Raw genomic sequence first — 20,780 nt, forward strand, 5'->3', positions numbered from 1 at the left:
TGATGGTTTTAAAGGTTTTTTGTGTGTTTTTCTGCGACCAGAACAAAGAAAGTGGAAGCAGAGATGCTGTAAAACTTTATGACCTCTTTTTTACCTCACAATGAAAACGTCAAGATGAAGTCAAACAGGAACAAACTCATCTTCACACATTAATGAAAAATAAAACTATAAAAATAAATAAATATATATTTAAAATATTAAAACATTAGAAAAAAATGAAAAATATCTTTTAAAATCTAAAGAACAGAAGTTTTTGTGTATTTTCTTGATTTAAAAAATTTCAATAAAGATGATGAAACTAAATCACAATTTTAAAAAAAAAATTTATTGACCATCAGTGCAAATAAAGTTTGAATACACGACTGCACAAACACATTTCCTTGAGATAAGAAGCGGCAGGCCTTTATTTGTTAATATCCTCCAGTTTATATAATTTTAATATTAATCTAATAATACTTTCATGAGTCCTCGAGCCGATCGAAAACCCAAAAAATCAGTAAGTTTGGATGTCAGGCGTCCCGTCAGGCCCGTCTGCTTCATGTTGGCACTGTAGGTTTGTTTTATATGTGTGAAGAGAAAACCTTACAAAGCTCATAATGTTGTCTCTGCAGAGCTGGAGATTTAGTGGCAAAGCAGAGTCAACTGCAGATATATATATAAAAAAAAAAAAAATCTATTTACAGACATGAGATATTGGTCGTAGGCACAGTGTGTTTCTGCTTTTTTTTCCCAGTTTAAGGCCTCTCTACCTCCAGTCCTCCTCCTGTGTTTATATCTGAGAGCAGTGGGGTTTTTTTCACATATGGGGATCGTGGCTGCAGGTCCTGACTCGTGTCTCCTTCACTGGCCTTTGCCGTGCTGCGGAGCTCTGCCGCGGACGGAGTTGCGGACGATGTGAGAGAAGCCAGGCCTCCGGACCAGGGGGGCACGGGTGGAGATGACGAACAGGCTCTGCAGGGCGGTGGGGTCGTGGGACGCGTAGGAGCAGCGCAGGCCTCCTTTAGGGACGTAGTTTATGATCGGGACGCCGGGACGGGAACGGGCGTCTGCGTAGGAGCTGCTCCTGCTGTCCTGAGAGCCGCTGACTGAGGAGACAAAACACCAGGAAGGAAAAAAAATAAATACACAGAAATCAGGCTGCCAAGTGTTTAAATTATGTGTGTAATAAAGTATCAAACAAAATACACAAAACTTCACTATTAGAGATGTTTTATGTCAAAAAACTAATTATTGAAGTTCAGTTTAGTTCATCTGTGGTTGTCATGGATACATATTTTAACATTTTCCAAGTTAAATGTTGCTTCATCACAGTTTCCACCTAAAGTTCATTTAAATTTATGAGGCAATTTTTGTAATGGTGACATTTTTTATACAGAAACCGTTTAGTTTCACAGCTACATTAATTTTTTTTAAAAAATACAGTTTTTAGTTTATATATTTTGCACATAAACAAGCTAAACACTGATTGTATAATAAAATAAGAAGCTCAAACTCTATAACAATCACAAATAAAAGCCGTGTCGTGTGGACGTGTTGTCGTGCTCACCTGGCCAGTGTATCCGCTGGGCGCTGATGGTCCTCCGAGGTTCTCCCGCTCTGCTGCGGCTCTCCGGCTCGTTGGGGTTCCTCTGATCTATCGCGGGCCGGAGCGAGCGCTGCTGAGTCATGTGGGGGTAGACGTGCTGCAACACAGCGGTGATGTGACTTCACAATGAGTTTCATTCACTACTGAGGATTACAACTGAACAGCCTGAACAGTTATACAAACCATTTATACAGTTAATAAGTCTTGATTGTTGACTGATAATCATTTGTTGATGTTATGATTTGACTGCTGTTTATCTAAACTGTGACACATGTGGACTCACGCTGGAATACAGCTGGTCTTTATATTCAGAGATAAAACTGATCATTTTCCGTTTTTGGGGGGAAACCTGCAGCTTTATTTGAAAACATTTCATTTAGATTTAGTGTGAAACAGCATAAAGATTAAACATGTTTTAACCTTTTTGCTTCTTAGAAAATGATTGGAGGAAAAATGAAGGATGAACAAGAAGCTTTTGAAGTGACTGAATCTGAATTTAGGGTTATTTTTTGCTTCTAATTTATGTAAAGAAATAAATATTGCTGGTCTTGTTGTCTCTCTGATCACGTACCTGCCGTGAGATCTGAGTGCAGAACTGCTGTTTAGTCCTCTGGGAAAACGGCGTCAAAGAGCTCAACTGAAATTAAAAAAAACCAGTAAAGAGTCTGAAGGATGAAATAAGCACAATTATTATTATTATTTATCATTTAATCAACAAGAAGCAATAAGTAAAAACAACAGCAACACACTGAGGATGACGACACTCACCTTGGTCTGCTGTCGTCTGTGATGAGCCCGCTTGCTGCTCTGCCGATGGTTGGCGGCGTTGTTGACGTCCTGCAGCAGCCGGTAGATCTGATCCACCACCGCGGGGTCCTGCAGTAGTTTCTTCCTCTGGAGCAGCGCCTCCACGCGCTCCCTCTCCTCCATGTCCTCTTCCTCCTTTTTCTTCTTCTCCTCCTTCACCTCTAAGTCCTCTTCCTCCTCCTCCTCCTTCTCTGTCTTCTTCTCCTTTTTCTCCTCCTCTGTCTTCTTCTCCTCTTTCTCCTCCTCCTCCTCCTCTTCCTCCTCCTCCCTCTGCCGCTCCTGCTTCTCCTCCCAGACTTCAGCAGCAGCTACAGGATCCTCCAGCAGACCAGACAGAGGGCGCTCGGTGAGGAGCTGCGGAGACATTTGATTCAATTTGTTTTTTATTGCCTTACTGTATGTGTAGCCACCGGTTTGCATTTACAATATATTAGCAATTACTGTCACCGAATAACCTTGATAACACCGTTTGTTTTTTTTCCGTCTGGACAATAAAACATATTTGAATTTGAAATGAGAGACAGCCAATGAAAATAATCTGCGGGAATATTATTCTAGCTAATTTAAAACAGTGTAAGTGTGCATTTACTGTGAGGGGTCAGCCAGAATATGAACCATTCATCATCACAGGACAAAAGCTTTTTGACTCCCTCTTGTGGTTTCATGTGGACTCTGCATCTTTAATGGCTATAAGACAGCCTCACCGGCTGCGGGTCACAGTCACGGTTTGAGTCGGGGGGTTGCGTCTGCGCTTGGCGCGGTTTGACTCTCTCCCCCGCCGTCTCCCCCTGCAGCTCTCTCCTCCGACCCCTCTGGTCTCGCTCCTTCTGCTCCTGCTTCAGACGCAGTTCCTGCAGTTGTTGCCTCCACAAACAAACAAACAAACAAACAAACAAACACGACAGAAGAGAAACTGTAGCATCTCTGATAGAAAGTGAAGAGATTTTTACATAATTTACTACTAATTAAATCCCTTTATTATTATTTTTCTTGTTTTTAAATTGTTGTTTTTCACCCCCCTCATTAGAGGATAAATATACATATAAATATAAATATAAATAAAAAAATAATGCTTCAGTAATGATGAAGAAAAGAAGAGCAACCCTCCACCGAACTACATTCAAATTGTCAAAGTTTTTCCCATCTAGCAGCGTTTGTTACTGGTTTGTGTGATGAATATTTCCAGTGTGTGATGGTCTTTTATGGTTTAAATCATAAGTTATTCTCCATGTTTGTGGTTAAAAATAAATATTTCCCCTGAGTGTCCAGTTCTGCCTTTATTATACATTATTTTAGTAATATTTGATTTTTGTTCCTGAACAGTATCAGTTTATCTTTATAATGATGCTTCTGTTGTATTTTATTTATATCAATTATATTTTATGATTTTCTTTATAATCATCTATTTTCCTACAATATTTCTTATTGGTCATGAACAACCAAAACTTACAGCAGTGAAATTACTTTTCATAAAACACAACGTGGTTGTCAGAAAAAATCATGGCTTTTTCCTAATTTTTGTCTTTTTTATTGATTCAATAATTATCATTTAGTCAATAAAACATCCATCCATCCATTTCCCAAAGCCCAAGGTGACATTTTAAAATATGTTGATTTGTCCAACTAACAGTGTAAAACTCAAAGATATTTAATTTATAATGTAATAAAACAAGAGAAAAGAAGCAAATCTGGAGCTAAAGAATGATGATATTCTTCCTTAATAGATCACTTCAATGATTAATTAATTATCAAACTTGTCTGTTTTTGTCTGAATATATTATAAAAACATCCTCTATATGTTTGCTTGATAATTAGACTGAAATTTTGTTTCACCTCATGATTCAATCTTCAAACTATTTAAATCACTGAAAATAATGTGAGACGCAGCGTTTCAGACGTCTGGATTATATAAACGAGCAGTTACATCATGTAACATTTACAGTTTTACACAACCTCCTGTCGTCCGAGCAGTAAAACATCTCCGTGTGCGTGACGTGGAGCTTCTGCTCTTCCCTGAACTGCTCTGAAGGTGTTGAAAGCGCGCCGCGTGTTACCTGGCACACTCCTCTCTGGCTTTGGACGCCGCCGTGTCCTGGAACAGCGAGCTGCTGTGTTTAAAGTACTTGTCGTATTTCTCGCCTCCCTCTCTGGGATAGATCCTCTTGAAGCCTCCCAGGTGTCTGGCCTCGTACCGCTCCATCTGCTGCACCGTGGCAGCCTGGCACTGACGCAGCTCCTCTGACCTGTGTGGTAAAACACACACACACACACACACACACACAGCAATAATAACCTTCATACTGTCTGTCTACAGGAAGCGTACGAGGATGGATGCGCTCTTTCTGTTTAACAATGTATGACCTTGAGGGGGGAAACATTGACACACTGTTTGCATGTGACGGTGGCGTACCTGGCCTCTCTGGAGCGGTTCTGCTGCAGCCTGTCCTTCACCCTGCGTCGCTCCTCCTTGGTGATCTTGCGGCGGTCGCAGGCGCCCAAGTTGATGAGAACCAGAGTGTCGTACAGCAACGCGTCCTTCACCTCGCGGTCCAGCTGAGAGTCAGTGGTAAAACTCGGGGAGTGATTCACCTGAACGCACAAACACATACAGACACAGAGAAACATTTTAACTCTTTAAACCTCTTTATGAAAAGCTTTATTTTAGATTCTAGTTGACATCCCCAAATTTCCAAAGATGCCAGATCTGTCTGCTGAACGTGGAGCAAATATGTTGCTGCACAAGACATCGACAATACAGCTGCAACGATTAGTAAATCAACAACATATTCATCTGCAATTATTTTGATAATCAAGTATTTGTTTTAGTCACTTTTTTAACCAGAAATGACAGAAATGATCTGTTTTAGCTGTTTCAGCTTCTCAAATGTTAAAATTTGATGCTTTTCTTTGTCACATATGGGGGGTTTTGGACTGTTGGTTGGACAAAACAAGACATCTGACTCTGGGAAATTATAATATTTACTGACATTTTATGGAAAAAATGATTAATCAGGTAATCGAGAAAATAATCAGCACATTAATCAATCAGGGCTGCAACTAACTGTCATTTTAATCATCGATCAATCTGTCGATAATTTTCTCCATTAATCGATTAATTGTTTGGTCTAAAATGGTGAAATGTCTCAACCAAACGTCCACAATCAAAAAGATATTCAGAAGACTAAAGAAACCAGAAAATATTCACATTTGAGGAGCTGGAACCAGAAAATATTTGATATTTTTTTCTTAATAAAATTACTAAAAACAATTAAACGGTTATCAAAACAGTTGGCGGTTAAATTTCTGTCAGTGGACTAATCAATTAATCGATGCAGCTCAATAAATGATAATAAAAATGATGGTTAGTTGCAGTCTGGTGCAGCCGTAAATGAACATGAATATTTCACTCAGTGTTAACATCATATAGCTTTAACAGAACAAACATGATACTGTCAGACTGTGGAATAAACTCTAAAAACACTTAATCTACTTTAGGAGGAACTAAAAGAGGGAAAATGTTAAAAACAAACTCATCATCTGCACTAAACTGCATTAATACAAAAAACTGTTTATAACTTGAGAATCTGAAGGTCACAGTAACAGATAATATGTATATTAATGTATTAATAAACTGTGTGTTAAACAGGGGCGTCGTGGTCTCTCACCTCCAGCACCCAGGGTCTGAGCCGGTGGTCCAGCAGCACGTCGAAGCCCAGGATCTCGAAGCAGGCGCTGCCGGTGGTGTGGTTGGGGAAGCACGTGTGGTAGTTATGCTTGAGGATGGGATGAGCGGAGATCAGAGTCTTTACGATCACGTCCTCGATGTCGTTCCACATCTTCTCCGTGTTGCAGCAGTTGGACTCCAGGTACTTGTTCAGCGTTGAAAGCTTTCTGGGTGACAAAAACAAAACAACAAACATACTATAAACCTGCGATATTTGAGAGTCTTAATAATAGGACCGATGTGCATCATCTGCGGTGTTTATGTACCGTTTGCTGCCGGTGTCCTCGTCACGGACAAAGTTCTCGCTGTGCTTGTTGATGGAGTAGTTGGTGAGATGCATGCAAACATCCTCCTGATGTTGGAGAGATAAATCACAGACAAGAAGAAAAACATACAGTTATATTTACAGTTTATTCTTGTGTCAAACCAGAGTTAAAATCTAGCTGGTGGAGCCAAACATACAATAGAGAAATATTATAAATAATTGTATTTTGCTGTATTTAATTTGCTCAGAATAAACAGCTCTGTTTAAAACAAACTGCCTGTGTTTATTAGTTAATTGAGTTGAAGCTGTGGAGCCTGACGAGCACATTAATATATGATTGTGCTGAACTTGTTTATTGTGTTTTAGCATTTTTCATTCTTGTATTTGAAGTTTTTCAGTGAACGGTTGAAACAAAGAACATGAATTACAGACTTTTAATGAAGCAAGTGTCAAACTATATGCTTGGATTTTACTGAATTCTTATATTTTTCTCATTATTTTGTTTGTAATCATGATGATTCAGGTTAATTACTCTGGAACCACTGATGCAACATTATCAAATATCACTTTTTATTGTAACATACAGGATATTGATCATCACAATGACTCCTTCTTGTCCTTAAAATGATACGACTAACATTATTCTGTATTTTTTATATTGTCAACAAATCTCATGTTGTCTGTGGCACTCAGGCCTGACTGTAACTCTACTTAAGAAATAAACCTTTGAAACTGGGTCAGAAATATACACTTTCATTTTTTAAAAAGCCTCAGTGATTGGGAGCTGTAGTTTTTCACAAACGTTACTCAAACAGGAGTAAATAGTGAATTTGTTTGGGACTATTTTCATCTGCGGATTAATACACATTTGGTGCTCTAGTGAGTATTTCTGGCAGCAGGACGGTGTGTGTGTGTGTGTGTGGGATCGAGTCAAAATAAACTAAAGTGTGTATTCATGGTAATGAAGGAACAACAGAATAACTCATTGATGTGTTTTTAGCCTCTTTCACACAAAGTTCCTGGTAAATTACTGGAACAACCTTTCAGGCACCGCTAGTGATTTTCACTATTCACACATGTCATGGCAATGCTGGAATAGATGGGGCCAGAGACAGTCCAGCAGATGGCGGTCATGCAACAATCATGGATGCCAACCGCCATAAAACTCAACAGATGAAGAAGAAGAGGACGGCTGTACGCGGAGGAAACGTCTCTTATTATTTTCGGGAACATGGCGGGCGAGGAGCTGTCTTTGTCAATATTCTTGTAATTTATTTATTTATTTATTCAACAACTGTGTGAGACTAATAGTTTTTGGACAACAATGGAGCTCGATGGCACAGAGGAATAAAATATATCAACTAATAATACTTGTTAGTGGATCGATTCATTGTTGGTTTTTTTGACAATAAGAAAAATACAGAGTATCACCAGACTTCTCCTGGATTAATTCTTACCACATTGCCGTGTGTTGGTTCGTTGTACTTTGTGGTGCAGAAGCGAGCCAGTCCTTCCTTGAACATGAATATGCTGAATGGGTCACATGACGTCACCAGCACATAGATACGCAGGTCGAACTTGTACCCGTCGATTATGAGAGGCTGGGGAGGGAATTAAACGCACGTTTAAACTTCATCGTGCGTGTTTTCTGGTTGTATGTGTGTTGTTGTTGTTTTAGATCCTCACCCGGGAGATGTAAACCTGACAGATCATATGTTCTCCAGGTTGAATGTCTCTGCTTGATTTGGTGATGAAGATGCCTTTTCCTTGGCAACCTGTATCTGGCTTACAGATGTACGTTTTGCTTTTTTTGGCCCTGGTGTACGCCTGGAAGTCACTGTAACTGCAAAGCACATTTGGATAAATTAGTTTGTTAAGACACTTTTAGAAAGACAAATTGAAAAGAGAGAAAGTTACGGTGAAAAGTGCAAACTGACTCTGCGGGAAGGCACCACGTTCTGGGGAAGATGTTGTAGTCTTTGGGGAAAAGCTTGAGCATGCGGTTCATGTTTCTCGCCAGTAAATCTTTGCGGCAGATCTCACTCATCCCTGGGAAATGGTTTATTTTCTGCAAAGACAAACGAAACGCTCTCAGTTGTTTACATGGGAAGTTTTCTGTGGGCATTTGAGGACTATTGATACTAGACTGTATAGTTTTATGTCTAAGACTGATACTCAAAGAGAAGACTGGGGAACGTTGGTTATGACCTGCTGAATAATAATTGCTCTGAATCACCCAGTTAGATTACAAACTGATTACTAGAGCTGAAAAAACGTTATGAGCCATGAATACTAAGCCCTGAAAAAAACTATTCAATCTCTCATAATCTACAGAAATCTATATTTCTTTATTATTTCACAGGTTAGCGGATAAATGACATTGAAATAGCAGAGTGACTGATTTCTTCTGATTCATTTCCAGATGTATAAATTGAATTACCAGACGATTATTTTACAGTATTGAATTCAGTTAAATGAGTCCTTTAAGATGACAGTAGGGATGTGAGGAGGAGGATACCTGATAACGTTTCATGTCTTTAACACGGTCCAAAGTCACAGAGCAGTCGGTCCAGAACAGCGTCCAGTCTTCCGCCTCCGCCGCCTCTCTGAGGCCGTATCTACGGGCAGCACGCCGCACTGAGACACACATACATCAAAGAGTATTTTTAATGCTATTAGCATGTGTGTGTTTATTATTGTAGTGCATGTGTTTCAAAGACTCGAGGTATTATGCATTAATTACTGATCTAGGAGCTACAGATCAATCATAAATATAAGATAATACGCCGATAATTTGCTCTTCTGGTTTCAAGGTTTCCAGCAGTTTTTGGAACTTGGCTGCAGGGATTTACTCCCCGTTCAGCCACAAGAACATCGGCTCAGGAAACCATTTCTTATAGACCTGGCTGTATGCATGGGGGCCTTGTCATGTTGAAACAGGAAATGGTCTTCCTGCCACAAAGTTGGAAGCACATTATTATCTGTCATGGTATGCTGTAGCATTTAGATTTCCTGTCATTAAAACTGAGAGGTTGTGCCTGAACCATGAACAACACTAGCATGGACAGGGTTTCCACATACTTTTGGCTTGTATTTTGTGTTTTCCATGTTCATAAACAGCATCTGTTTTACTCAGTGATTCATTCTACATGACTAAAGTCTCTGTAGATATAAATGTCTAGAATGTTGCAGTTTAAAGGACAGTTCACAATTTTTTATGCCTGTCTTAAAACAACAGTCAGGAGCCCAAATGGACATTGAAACATGTTTTTCTTGCTGTAATCATTCCTCCTGTTCATACTGACTATTAGAAGATACTTCATAATGCACTTACAATGTAAGTGATGGGGGACAAAATCCACAGTCCTCCTTCTGTGCAAAAATGTATTTAAAAGTTAATCTGAAGCTAATATGAAGCTTATGTGAGGCAACAGCCATCTGAGTTAGTCAAATAAAGTAAATATCTTCCACAGATTCTTTTTAGTAAAAGTTTCCTTCCTTGTGTCTCGAAGGACGTTGTTTTCCTGTTCAGCTGCAGTGGAAGGATCATAAGAAAAAGAGGGAATTTGGCACTAAAAAGGCAGTAACGTTGAAAGATATATACATGATTTGTCTAATTTGGACAGCTGAAGCCTCATGTTACCTATAAATAAACTTTTAAATACATTTTTGCACAGGAGGAGGACTGCAGATTTAGTCTCCCATCACTTACATTGTAATCAGTTTAGGGGAGGATCCTCTAAAGGTCGGTATGAACATGAGAAACAACTACAGCCAGCAAAACCTGTTTCAATGATCACTGGGGCACCTGACTGTTGTTCTAAGACAGACTCGAACATTTCTGAACATATCCTTTAACATAGACAACTGAGCTACATGACATAATAATAAACATTCATAATTTAGTACAAACGTACCACTTTCATATTTGCAGCTGGTGAGGTTGATACACAGTCATCTGGAAGAGAAGAGAGACAGAAAGAGGGACAGACATCTGCTTTGCTGCAAGGGCCTACGGTTATCTCATTACGCTCGTCTTTTCCTTTTTCAAAATGATGAGGACAAGTGAGAAAACAAAAACTTAAAGAAGCCTCCAGGACAAGTTATAAAATCATAACTGTCGAGGTGCTCGGCGTTAATATACCTGCAATGGGGAAATATCTCTAGATGTGCAAATGGAGGAGATCCGGCAGTAAAGTACCTCTTCTTGTTTTTCCTCCTCTTCTTGTTGATGGCTGCAGGGTTGCAGGCGGGGGCTCTGGTTTGGCTCTCGCCCCCCTCTCCCTCTGCCTCTCCCTCTCCCTGCTGTTCATGTTTATGCTTATCATCATCTCTGTCTGGGCTGTCCACGGGTAAACCCATCCTGGATGTGCACAAACAAAGACAAAATGTGCTCATTTGACTAGGAGCAAATAGCAAAAAAAAAAAAAAAAAGCTTATGTGATAATGTAGACAAAAAAGAAAACAAATGATGTCCATTTCATTTACTCATTTACATGTTTTTAATGGGCTGTGCTGTACAGCCTCACAATGAAATTCAATCAAACAGAACAGAGTACATGCTGTAAGTGCACGCATGGAATCATGTTTCCGTTTCCATTTCTCTCATCAGGTGAGTGCTCCGGCTGTCGGCACGCTGTCACACACCGGCATTCAAGACTTATTGTAGCACGATGGATACAAACAGTGACAGCGGCAGAGAAGAGAAAAACAGCAACAGCGACTGGAGCAGAGATGCTACAGAAATAACCTCGTAAAGTTATTTACAACTTAAATTCTATTGACTTCAATAATGTTGACACAAACAAAACACCAAAAGTCGTGTAAATGAGGTAAACTTTACACTAATACGATTTAAATTTGTCCCATTTTTCATTAAACTCTGATTGTTGAAGTTTCAGAACGAGACTTTTCATCATCACATATATTTTCAACAAATGTCCAGCAACTGTCTAACACAGCAGAAACATACTGTATGTCTCAGGTATTTCATAACCTGGTATCTAGGGTTATTTTCATTATTGATTATTTTCTCAATTAATAGATGAGTTGTGTTTTCTACAAAATGTCAGAAAATGGTGAAAAATGTCAAAGATGTCTTGTTCTGTCCCGACCAACAGTCCATAACCAGAAGATATTCAGTTTACTGTCATAGATGAAAAAACAAACCTGAAAATATTCACATTTGAAAAGCTGAAACCAGAGAATTTGGACATTTTTTTCTTAAAAAATGATTCAAAATGATTAATCACTTATCAAATTGGTGGCGATTACTTTAATAGTTGTCGACTAATTATTGCAGCTCTAATTTCTATTTATTATTGATTCATCTGCTGATTATTTTCCAAATTAATCGATTATCATTTGGTCTATAAAATGTCAGAAAATAGTGAAAAATGCCCGTTATAAATTCGAAGGTGTCGCCTTCAAATGTCTTGTTTTGTCTGACCAACAGTATAAATCCCAGAAATATTTAGTTTACACAATAAAAAACAGAGAAAAGTAAAAAGTCCTGACATTTGAGAAGCTGGAAACAGAATATTTGGCATTTCTGCTTAAAAAATTAATCTCAAAATAGTTACTGATTAATTTTCTTTTAACCAATCGATTTATCCTTACTCATACATCAACGCAAACCTTTCACATTTTTTGACCCTCTATGCTAAAAGCATTTTTAAAGTGTGACCACTTTGGAGTGACTGAGACGTCTCTTTTATCATAAATTAAGTGCACATTCATCTATAAGATGAAGACGATAAAGTCTATAGGAATAAATGTAGGTGACTTAAGTTCCACTTGTGTGTTCTCCTTCTTAAATGTCTGTCTGCACTCTGACCGGAGCACAGTGGCCGGCGATCGTCTCAGCTGTTCGCCTCTGCATCCTATCTGGTGTCTTGTGGGGTGAAGGTGAGGTCAAGTTAATTCCTGGTAATGATCGTGATAGAGTACTGGGGGGGGGCTGGTTGGTGGTGGCAGGAAGGAGGGACATCCCAGGTACACGGTGGGAGGTTACAGTGCTCGGTAACAGTATTCTGATCCAATGATCTGGATAATCCTGGCCATGAACTGTGAGCTTTACACTGGGCCGAGACGCCCCACTGACCTCAGCCTGGATACGGTTACAGCCCCGCAAATGATTTCACCAAGATCCTCCCTCAGCGTACGACAACAACAGGTACACGAATAACACCTTTGTATTATCTGTCCTCAACAAACAATGACTGGACTCCGTAAGAATGACTTTGTCACTTGTTAAAAATTAAAAAATTACCATTCAGGCAGGTAGACAGACACACCATGCTATGCTAACACTTACTAGCATCTAATTTCCTTTAAAAACAACAAACTGCTGCACTAAACACAATCTAAAGATTAGACATTTGTAATTTCTGACATTTAGCTCTTGTTGCTATGCAGGTTAAATGCACTTATGTTAAGCTGCTTTGGACAAAAATGCCTGAAAGAAAAGATAAACCTTTAAAGGGGACCTATTATGCTGATTTCAGCTTGTTGTACTCCACTAGAGTAGCTTTGCATGATTCACAGTTCAAAAATTACTATCAATTATTTATCTTATACTGGCCCTTTATGCAGCCCCTCAGTTCAGCCTCTGTCTCTAACAGGCAGTTTGTCTCTTTAAGGCCTTCCTCACGATGAGCCCACCCTGTTCTGATTGGCCGGCTTTCAGGAAGCCTGCCGACAGGCAGCCGCATCAGAGTTGTGTTAAGTTACTGTCGTTGCAAACCCAACATTTTCTCCTTTACTGCTTCATGTTAAAAGCTTTTAAATGACTAAATAATGGGAGACATTTATTGGGAAGAATTTACAGGAAATGAAACGTGTTCCTCACCGAATTACCAGAGTTTTGTTAGCAGTGCTAAACTGGTCAAAACAACAACATATGGAGATATTTGGAGCTAATTGTTCAGCAGATCAGTTAGAAATAATGCAGTACAAGCAGAAACAGCGATGATGATGTTTGTGCAGATGACCAGCACAACTCCAACAGGTAACTTATTTTACTTGGCCCTGCTGTACAATTGAGTCGTGGCTTGGTGTGTCTACCCCCAAAATAATAGAAAAATGCCATAATGTTAGTGTAGCGGAGCAGTGAAGTTGTGCGCTGTGCGTGGAGCAGATGACCATATAAAGAAATCCGTCACTAGTTGACGTCGACTCGAGCTGAAAGTAGAAAAAAACGTTGGAAACCGAAAGTTCAGGGCAGTCTGAAGCCGGTGCTTTTTGCTCACAGGGATTAGTGCTACATCAGTTTACCTCATTATTTGACACTTTAGCCATGTTTAATATGAACATCCGACAATGTAACATCATATATATGATAAAAATAAGGAAAAGCATAATAGGTCCCCTTTAAATTCTATATAAAAAACATTTTCAAAATCTCTAATTAGAATTGCAAATTGGTATTGCACACAACAGTCCAAAAATCTACTTAATTTGCAATGATATGAAAAAAAAGACAACAAATCTTTGCACATTTGAGAAGCAGTAACAGGCAAATGCTCTCTGCTTTTACTAGATAAATGACTTAAATGATCATTAAAAACCACTTTACTCATTAATCTACTAATTGTTTAATTACTAATCAGTCACTCTGGTTTCAGTGAAAAACGTGTGCAAAACACTCATTAATTGCATTAATGCAGTCTAATCGAACAGCTCTGCTATATATTCCACTTTCATGAAGGCTATAATGTTCAGGTTGTATTTTAGCTGTTTTAGAAAGGTGCTAATTTAACTTTCTGGTCATTTTTGAGGCTGTAGACTGTTGAATTTAATGTAATATTTAGTCTACCTACTTTGATATAAACAATGCAGATAAAATATTAGAAACACCTCTCAGTATAATGCAATAATGTTTAAAAGCACAAACTACAGCTTCCAAAAGCACCATTAGGTTGAATCAGCACTTCTGTAAAACAGTTTCAACTAAAAGTGAACATTATAACCTTCATGCAGGTAGGATTTATTGCAGCATTGTTTTAGTTTTAGCTGGGTTCACCTTTTAAATTGGCAGCTGAGCAAATTTCTAAACTTCACTGTCAAGCCTCACATTTGAGAAATGACTCTGACTCACCTGCACTGTCAAGCCTACATTTGTGAGGACACAGGTGTTGGAAGAAGCTCGGGTCCCGCTGCCGCTGCACCTCTCTGACACGGGAATCTTCTTTGTTTCAAGAGCCCTTTAAGATGCTTTCACACTCCTCATTAGACAAACCAATGAGCCACATCTCAACCTTGTGCACCGTCTGCTTCTGGACTCTTAAAAAAAAACAAAAAAAAACAGAGTAGATTTGTATCATCACAAGGATGGCTCACTTCAGATTGATTTACACAGTCAAGCATCAGGCCCAGCGGTGGATCTGGTGACCAATTACAAACTGTGGGGACAAACACCTGATCCGTCTTGACATGATGGAGAGAGAATGAGCAGGAGACCTCAGCAGGGAGCGACAGGAGAGGGATAATCCCTGATATTTGTTCACTGAAATAGGAGAAGAGCTTTTCAACACTTCAAGTTGTTAAATTTAAATCTGTGCTGAAAAGCGGCGTGGCGGCGTGTGGTGTAAGTGAGAAGGCAGTACATCGATCTTCTTGGCCAAGTTGAAACGGAGTACCTTCAGTTGAAGCGCCGTCTTAGATTGAAGACATTAAAAATAGAGCGCAGGTAGAAGCTCACGCACTTGGAAGAAAAGAAAGTAGACGGACAGGACGCTGTTGTCATGGCAGCTTACAGATATCGATCAGATCAAAACAAGACTGGATGTTAGTGAGGCTGACGAAAAGCACAAAGTGGCCAATTTATAAACTGATTAATCAGTCAATCAACATGAATTAATTATTAGGTGACAACCTACACCCTTCCACACTCACTTATCTACCTTTTGTCTTTCTTATGATGCTTTAAAGATCACCTGCGAAGGCTCCGCTTCTGACGTTGGCTGATGAATTGACAAGTCGTCACTGTACGTACATTTGCAGGTGTTTAAACTGTATGAGTGAAAAGCTTTTGTGTGTGTGTGTGTGTGTGTGTGTGTGTGTGTGTGTGTGTGTGTGTGTGAAGAGGAGAGAGAGAGCAATGGGCCCTCATACAATTACAGAACAGGCCAATTATAATTTAATGTGACAACGGTGTATTTTTATGGAGAGATATTAAATTAGGGTAGGAGGAACAGCCTGCGCTCTTTTCTCTTATAAACAAAATATACAGACGGGCGACAAATTAAAGGAAAAACCAGTCCAGGTCTGAATGTTTGACCCCTACAGTGAGGGGATCTGGTGGCTCTGTTATGCTATGGGGGGCATTTTGCTGGCATGGTTTGGGTCCACTTGTCCCCTTAAAGGGAAGAGTCACTGCAAACCAATACAAAGTTGTTCTTAGTGATCACCTTTATCCTATGATGAAACATTTCTATCCTGATGGGAGTGGTCTCTTCCAGGATGAACAATGCACCAGTTCACAGGGCACGAGGGGTCACTGAATGGTTTGATGAGTATGAAAATGATGTGAATCATACGCTACGGCCTTCACAGTCACCAGATCTCAACCCAGTTGAACATCTATGGGAGGTTTTGGACTGATGTGTTAGACAGCGCTCTCCACCATCATCATCAAAACACCACATGAGGGAAAATCTTTTAGAAGAATGGTGTTCATCCCTCCAGAGGAGTTTTAAAGCGGAGCACTGAAGCTGTTCTGACGGCACATGGTGGCCCAACACCGTACTAAGACACTTTATATTGGTTTTTCCTTTAATTTGTCCCCCGTCTGCAGCATGTCTCAGGTGTGATACAGTATTAAACATAAAAGGTAAAGACGAACTACCCATTTAATTTGGAAGACTTGTTGTTAATAAGTACAGCTTTTTGAGTAATGCTCTGCTAGATCAGAAATCACCATTTTAAAACATTAGGTTCTGTGCACCATTCACTCGTTTCCTGTAGCAAACATGCAAAAAATTCTGGCATTATTCAAACTGTGGCTGTTTGATTTCAATGTCTTGGTTGTAAAAGAAAATAGATAAATATGAACTACGAGGACAAACCCTGAGAGAAAGGAACAGGAAACTCCACTAACATAAAGAAATTTAGTTCATCTTCAGTGTAACCTGGAGCTGAGCTACAAGTTGAAGCCACAAAAATCTGGCTGCCTCCCGTCCTTCCTGTGTGGAAACTGATTTCCCCTCAAGAGGGCTTCACTTCTCCCCTGCAAGTATAAGTCTTTCAACATGCATACATCACAGTAAATGTACCGGGGTTAGCTCAACGGATAATTTGCACCTGTACTCCCAACATCCTACTCCAGAGTGAATAATAAGCAGCTGCCTGAAAGTGAAGATACTGAAATTACACGGTCACATTAATGTTATATAGTGTGCGTATTAGTGTAACAGGGTTATGTGTGTGACTAAAAGGCTTGAAATAAAGAATTTAAGGCAACTTAAGCGTGGTGAATGTTTGATGATAGAGGGAATAGCTGAACGAAATGTGAACGTTCAAAGCTGCCAGTTGGCCGTGGAAGAAGACCTTTATGGCTCAATGCCAAAGTCGGAAAAAATATATATCCCTCTGGTTTTTAAAAGATCGAGGATGTGGAGAAACCTGAAAAAGTAATTTACTGGAGCAAACAGTTTTGGTTACAGTCACAGCAGGTGGACCAGAGAAAACATTCACTTTATAATATCTGTATAAGAGTTTGGGTAGCTAGTAGAGCTGCAACGATTAGCTGCCAATTTTTTTGGTAAGCAATGAATTGTTTCATTTGTGAGAAAAAATGTCCAAAGTCTCTGAGTCCAGATTTTTGAATATGATTTTTTCTGTTTTCTTTAGTCTTCTGTCATGATAAACTGAATATATTTGGGTTGTGGACTGTTTGTCAGGACAAAACAAGACATTTGAGGACGTCACTTTGGACTTGAACAACTTTTTCTGACATTTTATAAACCAAACAACTAATCAATTAATTGAATCGAATCGCTAGTTAACACAGCTGTCAGTGTCGCAATGAAATTTGATTAGATTTGACTAGATTGAACAATGACAAAAAAAGGTTGGTAGACTAACTACTGAAAGTGTTGCTGTACAGACAAATCTACTAGATATCATCTTTCTGCTATAACAGCTATCAATATCTGATACCTGATCTGTAGTACTTAGATAGAATCATAGACAGTATTTTCATTATTTTTGATAACAGCTATTAAAATACAGTATGTGACTAGAGCTGCAATGATTAGTCAATTGACAAAAAAGTAATTACCAACTGATTTGGGAATTGATTAATCAGTCTAGTCATTTTTTTAAGCAAAAATGCCAAATATTTGCTGTCTCTGGCTTCACAAATGCCAAGATTTTTTGCTTCCTTCTGTTTTCTATCAGTGTAAACTAAATATTTTTGGTTTTTAGACTGTTGGTCAGGCAAAACAAGACATTTGAAGGAAATCATAACAGGCATTTTTCACTATTTTCTGACATATTATAGGCCAAATGATTCATCAATTAATTGAGAAAATAATCAGCAGATTAATCAATAATGAAAACAATGCTCCAACAATTAGCCGATTCATTGTTTTAAGAAAAAATGCCAAAATTCTCTTGATCCAGCTTCTTAAATGTCAATACTTCCTGGTTTATTTAGTCTTGTATGATAGTAAACCGAATATCTTTGGGTTGTGGACTGTTTTGAGGACAAATGAGGACGTTTTAGATTGCATCTTGGGCTTTGGGAAACAGTAATAAGGCTATAGACTAAAAACTTAGTTTAATCGATAATGAAAATAATTAATAAATTGCAGCCCTATGTGACCAGTAAAACTCTTTGAGGTCATAGAATATAGTGTGACATACCATTCACTAGTTAGCTGTTAAATGCCATGAAATGTCAATTTAAAGACATAAAATTAAATTAAGCTTTCTTGTGATTATATATCAATCCATATCCGTATAAATTATCTCATAAGACTTTGAATCTTTACTGTCTTCCAGAGCCAAAAAGTTACACAAAACGTCTCTGAATTCTTCTTTTATGAATCATTAAGCTTCTTTAATAAGCTGCACAGGTTCAGTTTTTTAGTTTTAATTCAGTTTCTTGAGCTTTGTTTCTTTTACACTGAACAAATCAAGTAAAACATCGCAACTAACAGCATGACTTATTATGTATGTACTGTGCTGTTGCTATGGTAACGAAATGCCGACTTCTCCCCTAAGCGCGAGCGAGTTCATGCTAACTGCCTTTAGCTGAGCTTTAGCTTTTAACAACTTTTAAACGGCTACAAACGTCGTAGAGCTGAAGTTACCGTTAGATAAAAGGTGTGTCCTCTTGTTCCCGGTGAGTAGCGCCAACCTGCAGCTTTCTGTCCGGTTGTTAGTGCTGTTATCGGCGGCTCGTGTGTTGCAGTTTCCGCTGGACGCACAGTGGAGCTGAAACAGACAAACGTAAACATGAATGAAACATGGCATTAACTCGAGCCACTCACGCGCATCCCCACTGCGGTGCCCGTTTCACTTTCAGCCAATCATGAGCGAGGAGGTGTGAGAGCTCTCGTGTCTGATTGGCTGCTGCGTCACCGATGAGGAAAGATGTACAGGGTCATCCACAGGTGCACCCTGCAGTTTATGTGCTTTATAACCAATAAACTTTAAATTAAACATATCTAATGTATTCATTCAGTCTAAAAAAAGATTTTTAATTTAACGGACTTAAATTTTGTTAATAATGTATGATTGTTTGTCATTTCATTCCGACATTCAAGAGGAAATCATCATTTCCATCACACAAATACTAAATATTTTAGATCAGTGGTTCCCAACTTGGGTTCCGGACCCCAGAAGGGGTCGCTGGATTAATCATAGGGGTCGTGAGATACAGGATAGGATACGGAAAAAAACATATTTTGGACACACAAAATTGTGATTTTTTTGGTCAAACTTTCTTCTAATTTGTGCTTCATTTCCTGTCGATTAGTGTTTTACCTCATCGGGCCTCTACAAGTTATTCAAATAAAACAAGTCCTCTTTCTAGAGCTGCAAGGTTAGTCCATTAATCGATTCGACAGAAGACTAATCAGCAAATATTTTGATAACTGAATAATCGTTTTTGTGATTTTAAGCAAGAATGAAAAAATAAGCTGGTTTCAGCTTCTCAAATGTGATGATTTGTTGCTTTTCTTTGTCGAACATGATGATAAACTGAATATCTTTGGGAGGTTTTGACTGTTTTTTCACTATTTTCTGACATTTTGTTGTCAAAACGATTAACCGATTAATTAAGACAATAATCGATAAGTTAACTAGTAGACAATGCAACATGTGCAGATAAATAAGATTAATCAATCATGTTCATCATTTCCACGGCACAGAGCCTATTTTGTGTACAATAGATAACCTACAAATAAGATAAAATACAATTTTTTTAAAACGTGAGACTTTTAAACGTGCATTTATAGTTGAACTGTGAAAACCTTAACGTGCAAGGTAAATAAGGTGTGACACTAACATCATCTAAAACAGTGGTTTCCAACCTTTTTGGCCTGCGACCCCTTAAAATAAAGCAAAGTCTAGCTGGGACCCCTCGTCATGTCATACCAAGAGGAACCTTGTTACTGACCTCTTAAAAACTGCATTCAAAGTGTAAATCTACATTAAATCAATAAATGGACCTTTTAATCATGTTCAGGTGTTTTATCTTTGATAGCTGATGGAAACGTCACCAGTGACCAAAGGTGCAACATGAATGTTTAAACTAATTAAGAAGCCTTCTGATTATTTATTTTATGAAAAAAATATGTTTTACTACTCATCGTAGTTCTGATAATTGACCAGCAGCCAAAATACAGACTGACCTAGCAAAGCCTGAAGCATGAACATGTGACCTGGACTTCCTGAATGTCACTGAATGAGATTTGGAACAAGATGCTATTTTGTTGTCGGGTTTAAACGCTTTATGTCTTTTCCATCACAAAAAGTAATTTAAAAAATTACTGGCTATTAATTTATTTTTAGATGTCTTCATTTTAATATCATGGATGCCAATTTTTTTTTTTTTAAGTATACAGTATATATAGCCTTTAGTACCAGTCAAAAGTTAGGACACGTTTGACTAGTACTGTATATGTTGTGGGTTTTTTTGTTTTTCTTTATTGAGTTGATGTTTTTAAAATCATGTCCACAATATAAGCTCATCCACTTGCAGTCAGTTGGAAGACCATGAACACTGCTGTGGGTTTATTATCAGGTATATTATCACATTTCCAGCTGCAGTTTATCTCAATTAATTCTCAATTTTATTTATTTTTATTTATTATCAGTGTCCTAATTAATGTTGAGGAATTAATTAATTGATGTTCAGTCCTGAAACCTCATTTGGTTTCTTTTTACAG

General features: G+C 38.5%; 1 protein-coding gene and 1 long non-coding RNA gene across 3 annotated transcripts in view; one reads left to right on the top strand and one right to left on the bottom strand.

The window, feature by feature from the left end:
* The window catches only part of LOC121886560, a 38,065-nt gene extending 31,941 nt beyond the window's left edge, over positions 1-6,124 (top strand). The window contains exon 6 of one of the 2 annotated variants that reach the window (XR_006092777.1): positions 6,039-6,124. This is a non-coding gene — a long non-coding RNA (uncharacterized LOC121886560). Of the gene's footprint in view, positions 1-4,706; positions 4,797-6,038 lie in introns of those variants that run through there. The other variant, XR_006092780.1, reaches the window with a different exon arrangement.
* On the bottom strand, positions 242-18,883 carry ttll6 (tubulin tyrosine ligase-like family, member 6). Its single transcript, XM_042396630.1, is given in 18 exon segments — positions 242-1,085; positions 1,547-1,682; positions 2,157-2,222; positions 2,354-2,566; positions 2,705-2,734; positions 3,097-3,256; positions 4,447-4,635; positions 4,803-4,981; positions 6,058-6,283; positions 6,383-6,468; positions 7,839-7,982; positions 8,068-8,224; positions 8,319-8,449; positions 8,900-9,018; positions 10,299-10,339; positions 10,583-10,744; positions 14,480-14,664; positions 18,699-18,883. Coding segments are annotated over 16 exon segments (2,283 nt in total). The 5' UTR covers position 10,744; positions 14,480-14,664; positions 18,699-18,883; the 3' UTR covers positions 242-840.
* Positions 18,884-20,780: the final 1,897 nt, after the last annotated feature.

The sequence above is a fragment of the Thunnus maccoyii genome, chromosome 20 (assembly GCF_910596095.1).
Source record: "Thunnus maccoyii chromosome 20, fThuMac1.1, whole genome shotgun sequence".
Lineage (NCBI taxonomy): Eukaryota > Metazoa > Chordata > Actinopteri > Scombriformes > Scombridae > Thunnus > Thunnus maccoyii.